The following is a 12,900-nucleotide window of genomic DNA, read 5'->3' on the forward strand; positions in this document are numbered from 1 at the left end:
TTCAATTTTATTAATTTTATTTTTTTTAGCCAATATGTTAAATTCAGCAAATAATAAAAAATTGTGCTTTGAAATTTATAGAAAAATCCCATAGTCAAATTTGTTCCCTGTAGAGGATGTGTTAATTTATTCTCACTTAGAAAATCATCAAAACATTTGTTTATAAAATTGTTTTATAAACGTAGCGTGTCAAACTGGTGTAATTTTAACATAAAGATATATTCTAATTGCACAGTTTGTGTCAAGAGATATAGAACCGTGCAAAAGTCTTAGGCAGCCAAGAAAACCATTCAAAACCATTTATCTTCACAATAAGTGTATTTTTGCCGGTAAAAATACTGCTTAACATTAGAAAAAATACAAATAGACAAGCACAGAAAAATGTAACCGGATTCTTCTTAGTTTTTAAAGTTACAAGTTACACAACTGATTTATTCACTGATGGGATGATTAGATAAAATTGGTCTTGGATGTAAATACTGGACTTCATTAAGGAGAGGTCTGGAAATGGTTAATCTAACACACTGACAGACATTAAATCACAAAGTATATCACAATATTTATTTGTATTTTTATAATGTTAGTGCTTCTTTGAACAAATAAATGCTAATTTCTCCAGATGAATGATTTTACAAATCATTTTCAAATCATTTTCTCAGAAGACTTTTGGACAGTACAGTATGTCATTTTTGTGGCCTGACACAAAATGTGTTAAAACACTGATAACACAAAAAGGGCTTTGTTGATTAACCCACCATTTCTGAGAGCGTACTGACTTACTGACTAACAAGCTTGAGATCAATATTCATTCTAAGCCCATATGGCCTAACTGGAGGAATGCCAGACTGAATCTATAGAGTGCAACAAAGTGAAAGCTCATGAGATTCAGGATGGTCTGTACCAGCCTAGTGGTTGAGAGTCTAATTGGGCTTTACCTACAGTCACAGACTGCATGGACATTGTGAATACAGGGAGCAGGAGTTGCTGAGTGAGGACACGGGATCTAAAAACAGGGATTGTGGGTACTGTATTCTTTAGTGGTGCTGGGCGGGTGTGTAAGGTGTTTTTTTGTTTCTTTCCATGGGGTTGGATTTTTGAATGACCTGCATAGTATCAGAAGCTGAGCCAGGGCTGGTCCCCCAGGGGGCGCTCTTGCAGCCCATGGTGTGCACCCAGGAGTTGGAGCGATCTAAGCCCTGCGAGCCAAGGGGGAGGGAAGCGAAGGGGTCACATGGTCACAAGGTCACGGGCAGGAGCAAGCAAGCAAGGGGAACAGCGACAAGTCAAAAGTTACAGGTCAATGCCACGGGTAAGCAAAAGGGGATAAAAGTCATTTAGTTCAAAACTAGTCATCACTGCAAACACCCAACATGGAGCTTACTCAGAGAAAAGTTAGACTGTTAGCAATTACAGCTCACTTCATTAAACAGGATTTGAGAGTTTAGTTTGGAAGGATTGAAAACATTTTTCAGCAGTTTCATTCAATGTAACAGAGCATTCACAATCACAAAAGGTACAAGGCAGCAATACTGATTTAAAAACAAGTTAGGTAAATGTCAAAGTCAAAAGTTTGCACCTAAAACACATTTCAAAAGTCACACTCAGACTGTTTTTTATTAATTGTAATGAACTAATTACAAAACAAAACTTTCTTCTTAAACCGTTCATATTTCTGGTGTAGTTCTCTGCATTTAGTAAACAACAGTACATCACACAGGGCAAGTACGTGGATAAATATCAATTCTACATCACAGAAAATAAAATGAGCTTTCATTGCATCATGTGTCTCCATTTATAAACATTAGGCCAACATATGTGCAATAAAAGCCTATTCAAATCAAATGGTTTTGCTAGTGCACAGATTATTTTCAGCCAATCCATTATCTGACCACAAAAAATCGACCGTGTTTTCCATTACAGATTCTGATTACATACAGACTGCTATATGTGAAAGTTGTGTATCTGCTTCACTGCATTGCAATAAGTCGATCTCTGCATCCGATTTACTGCACTGCAGTTGATGTCAATGTTTTCCTGTTGTCTGTAGGTTGATGTTACAGGGGTTACACAGATAAGATGTTCTAGCTGATGTTTGCCCTACCAGTGAGCCATAGGGTTGAAATGCAACAGTGCTGAGAAATGCTGCCAGTTTAGACAGCACTACATGGGGCCTTCTGTAATGCAGAGATATATTACCACCACTGATGTAAGAGGAGTCACAGCATTCCAAACATGCTTATTAATAAAGTTTGCTGGGGAAGCTATGAAATGTCACTGGAATGAGCTATTGGCTATATGCTTCACCCAAATGAAATACCTAAATCACTGTAACATGAACTTTGTTGACAAGCTGATGTGAGAAAACGTAGGCAATCTAAGCAGATGCACATATAAATCGGGTGTGCTATAAAATAGATTACACACTAGGGTGCATTTGCTTACAGCTCCTGATAAAATGTTTAAACCGCTAAACTGCATATGCAATGTAAAGCATTAGCTGAACAAGCTGGCTAGCTTTAGGCAAACACAAAACTTTCTCATAATGCCAGCGCCAAGCATAAGCGTTCCTACCTTACTGCCGATAATGGAGCGCACTTCATCGTCTGGGGATGTGGGCGTGCCAGAGATGTCTGGGTTACTGTTGCTAAGGCTACGGGAGCGGTTGAGATTGAGGCTGGCAGGTCTGACAGCAGAACGGGCCATAGTGGCGTAATGCACCGAACCACCCAAGCCTCCAGGGCCTGTTGCCATGGACACAGCAGAGGCCAGAAAAGGTTAGCACTTTCTTATCTGAGCAACGATAATGTTTATTCCTTATAAATGATCATATATGGTCCAACTAACATAAGAGACCAGAAGGCGTACCTGGGGAAGGTGAGTTTGGGTCCATGTTGGGCAGACGGAAGACATAATGGATGTATGATGAAAGGAGGCTGTTGCGGCCGTGCATGTCTTGGCTGGTGTCCAGGTACTTATGAAGACGGTTCACTATGGATGCCATCGCCTCGAAAGAGGCCTGACCAAGATTTACTGCAATGAAAAAACATACAGAAGCAGAACGAGAGGAAGAAGATTTAAAATGAGAAGGGAGGACAGGTGAGAGCATTCATCATCAATAATCTAGTCTCAAGACAGTTTTTTAATGATAGGGGTAAATAAGGTAGTTAATTATAAAGATAAATAGATTAGGGCGAGGTGGTACCGATCTGTCCTGCGATGACGGGCGGCCGCACCACCAGCAGTACCAGTTTGTCCAGCAGCAGGTGAAGGAAGCGCACCACAGGCTCCAGCTGGGAGGAGCTTAATGCTGCGATGCTTGCTTTCAGCTCCGCTTCCAGATTGTTCTCCATGATACGCATATCTCCGATCCTCACTGGAAACATGTGTTCGTCCAGAGCATGCACCAGCGCAAAGAACTTATCCAGATATTGGTCCTGGGGATGGGGGGAAAGATAAAATTCAGCAACTTAAAAGAAGCAGAAATGCAAGAAACATAAGCCCTTTAAGAAATCTAAGTATTAGAGTTTTGCTACCTGTGTGTGGATAGCGGACACGGCTACAACTTCAACATTGAACACTCCTCTGTGGTTATCCACCCACTTCATACCAGGAAGAGGAACCTGCAAAAATATATGAATGAAACAAAAACAGCAATTGCATTACAAAGAACATTTTGACAAAATGTTAAAAATCAATGCATTGACTACTGCACTACAAACTGCATCAGTCTGCTTAAAGCTACACTATATAGGTTTTGGGGATATGGAGACTTGTCTAGTGGAAATGTTTGGAAGAACATTTTGTAAGTTTGTGTTTCGAATCCCTTCCCTGAACAGATGAATCTGATGATTGTGAGCACGTTAAGAGAGTGTTTAAAAAGAATTCTGTCAAAATTTGGTGAAGGACATGTCTTCTGAGGTTGTAAGAAATGATCTACTTCTTGTCATCATATCTTCATCAGTGTAATGTTGATTTTGCATTTGAGACCTAAATATTGAGCCAGACCTTCTTTTGAGGCTGTGCATGTGACGTTAATATGTAAAGACACATGATGTAGTCCAAAAATTCTCTCAAAATCCAACCCAATACCTCTAACGTTCACATTATCATTTACAGGGACTTGCAGCATTAAAGTGCACCTGAAAAATCAGGAATTGCATGATGCAATCATGTCAACATGGACCATAATCTGTGAATGTTTCCAACATTTTGTGGAATCCATGGCTGCTTTGAGAGCAAAGTGAGGCCCTACCCAGTATTAGTATAGTGTTCCTAATGCAGCAAGTGTATTTTGTGAAACAGTAAAATAGTTTCTTTTGTTAACATATTAATGCTTCTATTTTCAGTTTATTAGAGCATTCAATATTGGAAAATTACAATTTTGGAGAATTTAGAAGGTACAGTGGAGTGCGTGATTCAGTCAGAGGGGTTTCTTAGCTGCATATATACACTAAACAAAAGATGTGTTTACGCGTCGGACTAAGACTGACTCCATAGAATCTTTCTGTATTTGAGCATCAAAATGGGTCTTACGTCAGGAGAGAGAACAGAGTAAGACTGGGGTGGTTTTTCCAGAGACACCGGTAAGCAGAAGTGGCCCGTTCTCAGACGTCCATTCTGCAGCATAGGGATCCACTGCCAGGGAGAAGAAAAGACATGAAACATGCCAAAGACTTAAGAATGTGCCTGTGTGTTTGAGTATAAAGTGCTGCTTATCAATAAATTTGGAAGCATATACCGTGTATCCAACTGGAGTTTCTAGAGGAGTGTTTTGTTTCTGCTGGCAGCTGACGTGGTAGAACGTGAAGAGGATGTGGTGATGGTCAGTCAGAGAGGCTGGCAGCTTAACTTTAACCTCATCATGGAAATCTGGGGAACTAGTAAGATACACAGGAAGCATGTAAGGAAGCTGGACTAGATAAGCCAGAACAGCAGGGATGCATTGATCCTGAAACACACAAGGATATTTTCAGTACTTTCATTAGACAAAAGTATTTAATGGGCCTTTTTTTTCATAAATTCATAAAGAAACTAATACATTCATAAATGGAAAATCTGTTGCCCATTTAAATAGCATGAATAGAAATGCTTCTAAAGTAAGAGGCAACTGACTATTCAACACAATAATCATGCATAATTAGGTGTAACAGCAGCATTCAAAAACAGCACGAGTGCACGTACATGGCTTACTTTACTTACAGCATTGGATAAAAGTCACCCGAGACCTTTTATATACTTAATTTGCAGTCAAAACAGCCTCTAAGTACTAGGCAATCATTTTTAACATTAAGAAATCATATTTAACAGAACAGCAACAACTAAATATAATATCAATATTTTCAGTATGTAGTGCATCCATTCTAAGCTGTTATTGCAGCTTTTATTCTTTTCAGGACACTTGCTTTCAGTTTTTCAAAGAAATGCGCAGGGATATTTTTCCATGCCTCCAAAGTTCTGTCTTAAAAGTTAGTTGTATTTTAATGGCTGTCTTGACTGGAAATTAAATAATTGAAAGTGTAGTCTCTGACTTTTGCCACAGTACTGCAAGTTACAAAACTGCAGTAACAAGAAATAAAAAAAAAGAAAAGAAAAAAAAAGAAATTGCCTGGGAAAAAATTCCCTTTGTGCATCCGTACGTGATAGTCCTTATCTCTGCAAGTATTTGTCACTTCTGAACTTCAGGAACATAAAACATGATTAAATGTTTGTCTTTAGTCACCTCTTTTACAAAGTGGACAAATACAGAGAGAACACCTAGCTGGACATCCCTGTGCCAAGCAACATGGCTTTTTCATCATGTTTACCTGATGACCTGAACAGACTCTCTAACCCTTATTCTAGTATAGTTAATGTTTCATTGTGAAATCCCAGTAAGTGCCACAACTTTACCACAGGTTCAGACTGCAAATGAGATGTCTGATTTACAGTTTGTCTAGTACAGGTGTAGGTTTAAAGTAAAAAAACCAAACCACATAACATACATGGAAAAAATGAAAAACAGCTTCAGTGGAACTGCAGTCCATTCTAAAGGTGTGGTGAGGTGATGAAAATTGTAACATTTACTTTGTGTCACAACTTCCAGTGGCCTCCAGACTTTAACATCAGCTGATGTGGCAAAGTTTGAAAATCTAATGACATCATGTGGGACCCAGCCATTAAATTAGCATTGAGATGGAAGAATTACCTGCTCAGAATTAGAAACCTTCAACATATAAGGGAGCACTGAACGTACACAGCAACATATTAAGATGAATGGCATGGATGTACAAGTCATCACCATTATAGACAATGGAAATTTTGCTGCCTTGGAACTCAACTCACCGGTTATGATAGACCACAGCAGTGTATGCCTCTTTTGAGTATTCTGCACAGCTGGATTTACCAAAGATCACCTGGAAAATTATGGAATAAAAGGCAGTAAGTATACAGCTTAACATGCTAAATATATTTAGTAGTGCAACAGTAACAAACTACTGCAACCACAGAGAGTTCTAAACAACACTATTCCACTGAAATATAAAGTGAAGAGGTTAAAGAGACAATGCTGATAAGTGTGAATGCAGTACTGTTAATGCAAAAGACGGCTCACAAGCCAGAGAAGGAGAAGGCTGCACAATATTTTATTTCTTAGTCGTTGATCACTGTCATTATTTGTTAATGCTAATATAGCAGAGGGCTGTAATTCGCAAATGAGTCTCAAGGATCCTAGCCAAACCTCAGTAAATCTGTGGCTATTAGTGTGGGTATTATAGTGTAAGGTCTTATAGTGGCTGTTGTAGTAATATAATTGTACACAGTAGTCAGAATGTTGACTCAATGTAAACTACTTAAATGTATGGTGTGCATGCACATACTTATAAGGGCCTACATCATCACTTACAGGCATGGCATTGCTGGGGTCCTCTCCATTCATAAACTGCACTTTCACCGTGATGTTGCGGGCAGAGCCTTGTCGATTGGCGAAATTCAGGCTCTGTGGGTACACATACAGCAGGTTCCTAACAGGCACAAGGGGAGAGAGAGGAGCAGACTTTCAAACACTGTGTCACATAATGCAACTTAAAACTGGAAGGCAAGTTTTGTGTTGACCACTGTCTACATTTTAAAGTACATACAATATATATTATTCTATACATTACATATATATGTATATATACACTCACAGATCTGTGGCTTTAACTGTGAGAGCAAGATGATAATGGGTTAAAGCAGTTTACTGCCCATCTGACAGCAAACTCTGGTAACATATGAGCCTCACTGCTGAAACAGCTCTGGGCAGTCAAGTACAGTAAATAAAAATGCCATAAATACTTTTTTTTCCCCCTTTAAGCCTGTGAATGTCTCAGGAGATGCCAGATCTGGTCCTTCATGAGTTCATTTACAGGACTACACCTGGCCAGAGAAGTCAGGGTGTTACAGTGTACACATCATTTCTCTCTGGGCCATTCATAGTTAGAGCAGGAATTTTTTTTTTTTTTAGATTAAAGGTTGACATTACCATGAGACTGGAACTACTTATCAAATTAATAATTTAGATGTTGTATATAATAATTTAAACAATTTAGATTTCAATATTATAGCCCAGACATCCCACTTCAGATGCTTCATTTCATCAGGTCTAGTATTTTAAAGCTGCACTGTGTCAGATTTTTTGTTAAAATTGAAAGAACTAGCATTACTAAGTCAGAAGGGGAAAAAAAACACGCTAAAATATGGTGTGCATGCACTGCTGCGAGTCACCCTGTAAAGCCTGAAATATTCATTTGCAAGAGTTTTTCAGACCACGTCACATATCTTTACATATTAATGTCACACGCACAGCGTCAAAAACAAGGCCTGGCTCGATGTTTAGGTCTCACAAGTAAAAATCAACATTACACTGATAAAGATATGATGATAATTCACTTGCATCTTCGGAAGATGCATCCTTCACCAAGTTTTGTCTTTTCTTACTCTTTCAATATGCTTGCAATCACAAGATTCATGCACTCAAGGAAGGGGTCTGAAGCACAACCAACATTAAAAAAGTGTGCATGCAATTACGCATTTCCACCAGAGAGGTCTCCAAATCTAACAAAGTGCAGCTTTAACAAGAAATTATTAAATGACCAGGGTTGGGAGGGTTTCTTAAAAATGTATTCCTGTACAGATACTGATTACCTGTTGAAAAATGTAATCTGTAACTTAATCCAAAGGATTACTATATCAAAGAAATGTAACCTGGTTACCTTCTGTTACTTTTGGATTAAGTGATTATATAGGCTACTTAAAATGAGGTTCTGGGCTATTTAATTGTCTGCGCTTTGTGTACAATGTGTACGTCCATTCAGTTATTCAAATATGGTGTGATATAGAACTACAGAGAATGCGGGAACAATAGCATCTTATATTGTGCCTCACAAAAACGGTCACTGATCTCAGGTTTAGGGAAACATCTAAGCAGCCACATCTAAGTGGGACAATATGTGGGAAAAATTTCAAACATAAAGATATTCAAAATAAATTGTGAGAGTTTAGAAATGCAAGCTTGTGAGCAGTGAAAAAGGTGACAAGTTTAGACATAATTTTCCAAGAAAATACTGGTGTGATTTTAACAGGGAAATGAAAAATTCTGGTACACTGAGACTAAAACACAGGTGTGCCAGGAATTTCTAATTCAGCTCAGTAACTGTGCACAAGCAAGTCGTATTAAAAGACTATATTGCTCTCCTGAGATTTTGCCTCATCTGTTAAAAATCTGTTGCATACAACACCAAACTCAAAAGCTCAATCGCGTAGACATCTTTTGAGACTGAGATTCCTCATCAATAATAATCATTAAATTGAGGTCTTCTCAAAACTCTGGTTGGGCATCATTTGTGTTCTATCTGCTACAAAGCTTGTATAAGTTCATAAAGTTTCATTCTGGTGCGTTGTGCTTGGACTTGAAATTTGTAGACACTCCCTCAGCTTTAAGGGGTTTCAGCAGTCCACATATCATGTGTCCTATGAGTTTAAAAGGTACAAATTTTACATCAAAGCTACAAATAATTATCATTTTTACACTCATTTACATTTTGCACCCATCATTAGAAAACTACAGAAGAAACTTCAGAACTGTTAACGGTTAACTGAGTTAACGGTAACTCACTCCAGGGTTAAAATGTGGCAACTTAACGTTAGCAAAAAACACAATGAATAGCTATTCCGACTGTAGAATGTCATATCACAACAAACTATAATAAAATAATGAATTAAGTACTGTAATTATCTATTTTTAATACTTGTTTAGTTATCAACCTTGAGATTCGACCATCACGTTTGAGACATGATACATTCTGGATATTAATTTTATTAATATCATTTTATCATTAATTTTACTCTTATTTTTTTATAGGGTTCTAGTTTCTTATGAATTACATGAAATGTGTAAGGCTTTACAGGGCTAGCATATTAGAACAATTTCTACATTTATCTGCAACAAAAATAGCTTTTTATAACAATGAAATAATTACAATGTCTGAACAGTGATTCCAAAATTTTAAACAGCAGAGTACATGATGTAATACAATATGACCCATATGACGGCATACATGATAGGGTGGACGCTGTGGCACCATTATCACCACCAGTGTGTCAACCTTTGAGCTAAAGCAGAGCATCAGCCTTCTGGCTCTGTTCTGCATTCGGGAACAGTATAGACTGCCATATATGGCCTTCCACGTGCCACAGAGGAACCCTGGGCGCCTAAAAGTCCGTTATTCCCTATAAGGTATGGGGGTTCTTGCGAGCCTTTACCCCCAACAGTCCACACTGTGTAACAATGGCCATCAGACAGGTCAGTGGAATTGCATGCTTCTCTTCATGCATGTCAATGTAAAATTTCTATTTACTGAACCTTCGACCTATGTCTGGGTTTGTTTCAACAACAGAACTATGATATAAGCTTAAGTACTAATTGCCCTAATATATGTATTAAGCAGCTCTGGAGGCTTTTATCATCATCAAAATTATATAAGGCAACTTCTGTTCTCACACAAAAGGCTTAAAACAAGAGGAAAAAGCTTTGGAAAGTGACGCTCGCTGCCAGTAAGTTTAGCGCTGGCTTGAAATAGATTCTGTGGTTTAGTGAGCTGTAGGAGGTCTCAGAGCAGAGCATGGAGCGTATAGCTGGGGTGACATGCCGTGAACACCACAATGACGTGAAGCTCAACCTCCTGGGAGCGGCAGGGTCACACACGGCCCAGAGAGCACGCCTCTCTCATGCACTTACTCTCCCGATCTCTCCCCATCTAATGCTGCTACTCCTTTTTCCATGTCCTCTTCGTATCTCACACTCTTGCTAACCTACAGCTCCAGCACTCAAAAAAAGGATCACTAACAGCAGCCTTACAATGACACCAACATCATTTATATACTTTGTTCTTTACTCAGTGAGTTCCTGAGGAGGTTAACCACAACAAGCTAACACTACAAATATAGAGGCTATTTCTAAACCTGTGTGTTTGTAAATTCCCCCTGTAATGTTAAGGGTAGGCAGCTCCATTGAGGATTAAGTAGTTTTCAAGCATTTGCTAATTTAGGTTTTGTTTTGCAATGATTTGCACGGCACCACTTCATTTTCAACATGAATTACCAAGCTGTGATTAAAAACATGGCCTACAGTTAACTGCACATGGTGTTGTAAACAATGACAGTGCTACTCCTGAGACTAATTATTATCCAGACTAGGGATGGGCAATACAGACAAAATATCATGATACTGCAAGACTGATATTCTGACACAGACACAATGCAGTAGCAGCACCACATTTAAAAACTGCCACCAAAATAACAATGATTTTTATTCAACATTTCACATACTGTGCTGCACTTACACCAATTTAACAAGACTAATTATTTCTTTTTAATGAAACTTGCAGTTGGCCAATGTTCCTGCAGGTCAGATAATATCCACGATATGCTCAGAAAAGCATGTTATCACAAACATTTATCACAATGATAATAAAATATGGTTATCTTGCCAATCTTTAATCCAGCCTGTTTTATTTAACTTCCTTTTTCAGTGAAAACTAACAAAGGCCTGAATCGAAATGAATTTAGACAGTTAAACACTACCATTATTAGACCGTTGACAGATCAGAACAAAGCAAGCTTGAAAGGCACAAAGAGGCACGAGTTTAGTAATGAGTAATGAAGCCATAGGATTAAATTCAATCTTGGTTTACCGTTAAACTTAAAGTAGGATTAAAATGAAACCCAGGCTAAGCCCATGCATCTCCGCATCTCCAATTCCTCTACTAATGCGCAAATGTTTCTAATTCATCAAGGACAATCACCAGAAACTTTTTTTTTTTTTAATCAATGGTTCTTAATCCTAGTCCTGTGTGTTTTCCCTGCTTTGACACAACAGATTCAACCAATCTTTTAATTAACAAGTCTTTCCTGAGTTGAACTGTGTGTTAGAGCAGGGAAAATATTAAATTATACAGAGTAGTGGTACTCTAGGTCCAGGATTAATAACCACTGCTTTAAACCCTCTGCCCAGTCCCTCTGAAGACTCATTCATATGCTGCTACACCCCACTAGGCCTCTGATCACACACAGGGAGGCTGGCAGTGTTTGCTCTGTCCACAGGCATGGATCTAGGCCAGGCTGCAGTCACAAGTCCAGCCAGGGGTCATTCAGCATGACCATGTAGAGGAACAGTTATGACAGTACAAGGACAAATATTATGTAGGGAAAATAGCTATTTCACATTTCGTCGCTGCCAGATTACCTCTTTTTCTATGTTTTTTGATTCCAAAACAGCAGTTCTCATATGCATTCTCATTATGATCAGTGTAACAATACACAAATTCCACAATACTATACATATTTTTGCATGACAATACGATACATTTTCGATCCAGAATTAGAAATGCTAACATTACTTTTGCATTTAATTATCCATTTTTTGGTTCCAAAAATATATATATATATATTTTATATTTTTTCCTCAGAAGAACAATGTTAAATGTTGCACATCTGTGCTTGCCGAACAGGTTATATTGCGAGGCTAGGTCTCAAACTTAAATGCACTGAGCATTACAAGTTTATTTACAGCTCTTATCTTCTGGCTGAAATGAGTAAGAGAGAGAATATTCTAACATGGTACAATCACTCCCAGCAAACTGCGGAAGCCAAGACTATCTACAAGCGCGTAGAGGTGGACTCTACAACCGAATAGAGATGCAAAGTGGAAGCTTTAACCATCTATGTCGAGAGAGTTATTCGTTTTAGCCATTCACAATCGGCATTTGGTAGCTGTTTGAATCCTGTGAAGAGAGTGCTGTGACGCGTTTTCTCCCAAATGAAGATGACTTCCTACTCGCCATCTTTTGAAGACATCTTTTGTCTTCACAAATTAGTTAGCATAACTGAGATATAATCATGGGTAACTGATACTGGCACTGAGCAATGTCGGTCTACCATTCTCTGCCCATTATTATTGTACTTGACTGTGAAAACAAATAGTTCTCAAACAGGAGATGAAAGGGAGGATAAGTTTGCTAGCCATTTCAAACAGTCTGGCTTATCAACCATCCGAGTTAGGTTGATTTTGATAGTTTTTTTTGTTCCCTAAACATTTGTGGTTATTACTTTTAGCAATATCATGGGCTGTTAAACAGAACTATATAAACCATTCCCAGTATCATACACTATATAGCATGAAATCTAACCGTTTGACATGTTTGACACCCCAGAAACTATTCAGAATAAAATCTTGTTATATTCATTTACATTAAACATTAAAAGTGTTTTTTCCTTCTCCTGAAAAATTACCAATTTAGAGATACAAGCTCTTGCTCTAACAGCAGTTATTTTATAAAACAGATCAGTTCTGGTCCTAAAATCTGATTAGATGTGCCGCATTCAAAG

The 12,900-nt window shown here is 38.2% G+C and overlaps 1 protein-coding gene and 1 long non-coding RNA gene across 24 annotated transcripts in view; one reads left to right on the forward strand and one right to left on the reverse strand.

Annotated features, from left to right (window-relative positions):
• The window catches only part of dock7 (dedicator of cytokinesis 7), a 75,017-nt gene that overhangs the window by 30,299 nt on the left and 31,818 nt on the right, over positions 1–12,900 (reverse strand). For 20 of the 23 annotated variants that reach the window (XM_036570195.1, XM_036570213.1, XM_036570212.1 and 17 more), the window contains exons 15-22: positions 6,881–6,998; positions 6,322–6,392; positions 4,739–4,877; positions 4,534–4,635; positions 3,534–3,620; positions 3,203–3,434; positions 2,866–3,030; positions 2,572–2,741 (exon numbers count right to left, since the gene is read on the reverse strand). In XM_036570195.1, coding sequence (XP_036426088.1) covers positions 2,572–2,741; positions 2,866–3,030; positions 3,203–3,434; positions 3,534–3,620; positions 4,534–4,635; positions 4,739–4,877; positions 6,322–6,392; positions 6,881–6,998 — 1,084 coding nt within the window. Of the gene's footprint in view, positions 1–1,103; positions 1,197–2,571; positions 2,742–2,865; positions 3,031–3,202; positions 3,435–3,533; positions 3,621–4,533; positions 4,636–4,738; positions 4,878–6,321; positions 6,393–6,880; positions 6,999–12,900 lie in introns of all 23 variants that reach the window. The other 3 variants (XM_036570208.1, XM_036570211.1, XM_036570209.1) reach the window with 1 other exon arrangement.
• Positions 6,099–7,310, forward strand: LOC118807969. The gene is made up of 2 exons (XR_005007248.1): positions 6,099–6,417; positions 6,883–7,310. It is a non-coding gene; the product is annotated as an uncharacterized LOC118807969 (long non-coding RNA).

This window comes from Colossoma macropomum, unplaced genomic scaffold (genome assembly GCF_904425465.1).
Source record: "Colossoma macropomum unplaced genomic scaffold, Colossoma_macropomum, whole genome shotgun sequence".
NCBI classification, from domain to species: domain Eukaryota; kingdom Metazoa; phylum Chordata; class Actinopteri; order Characiformes; family Serrasalmidae; genus Colossoma; species Colossoma macropomum.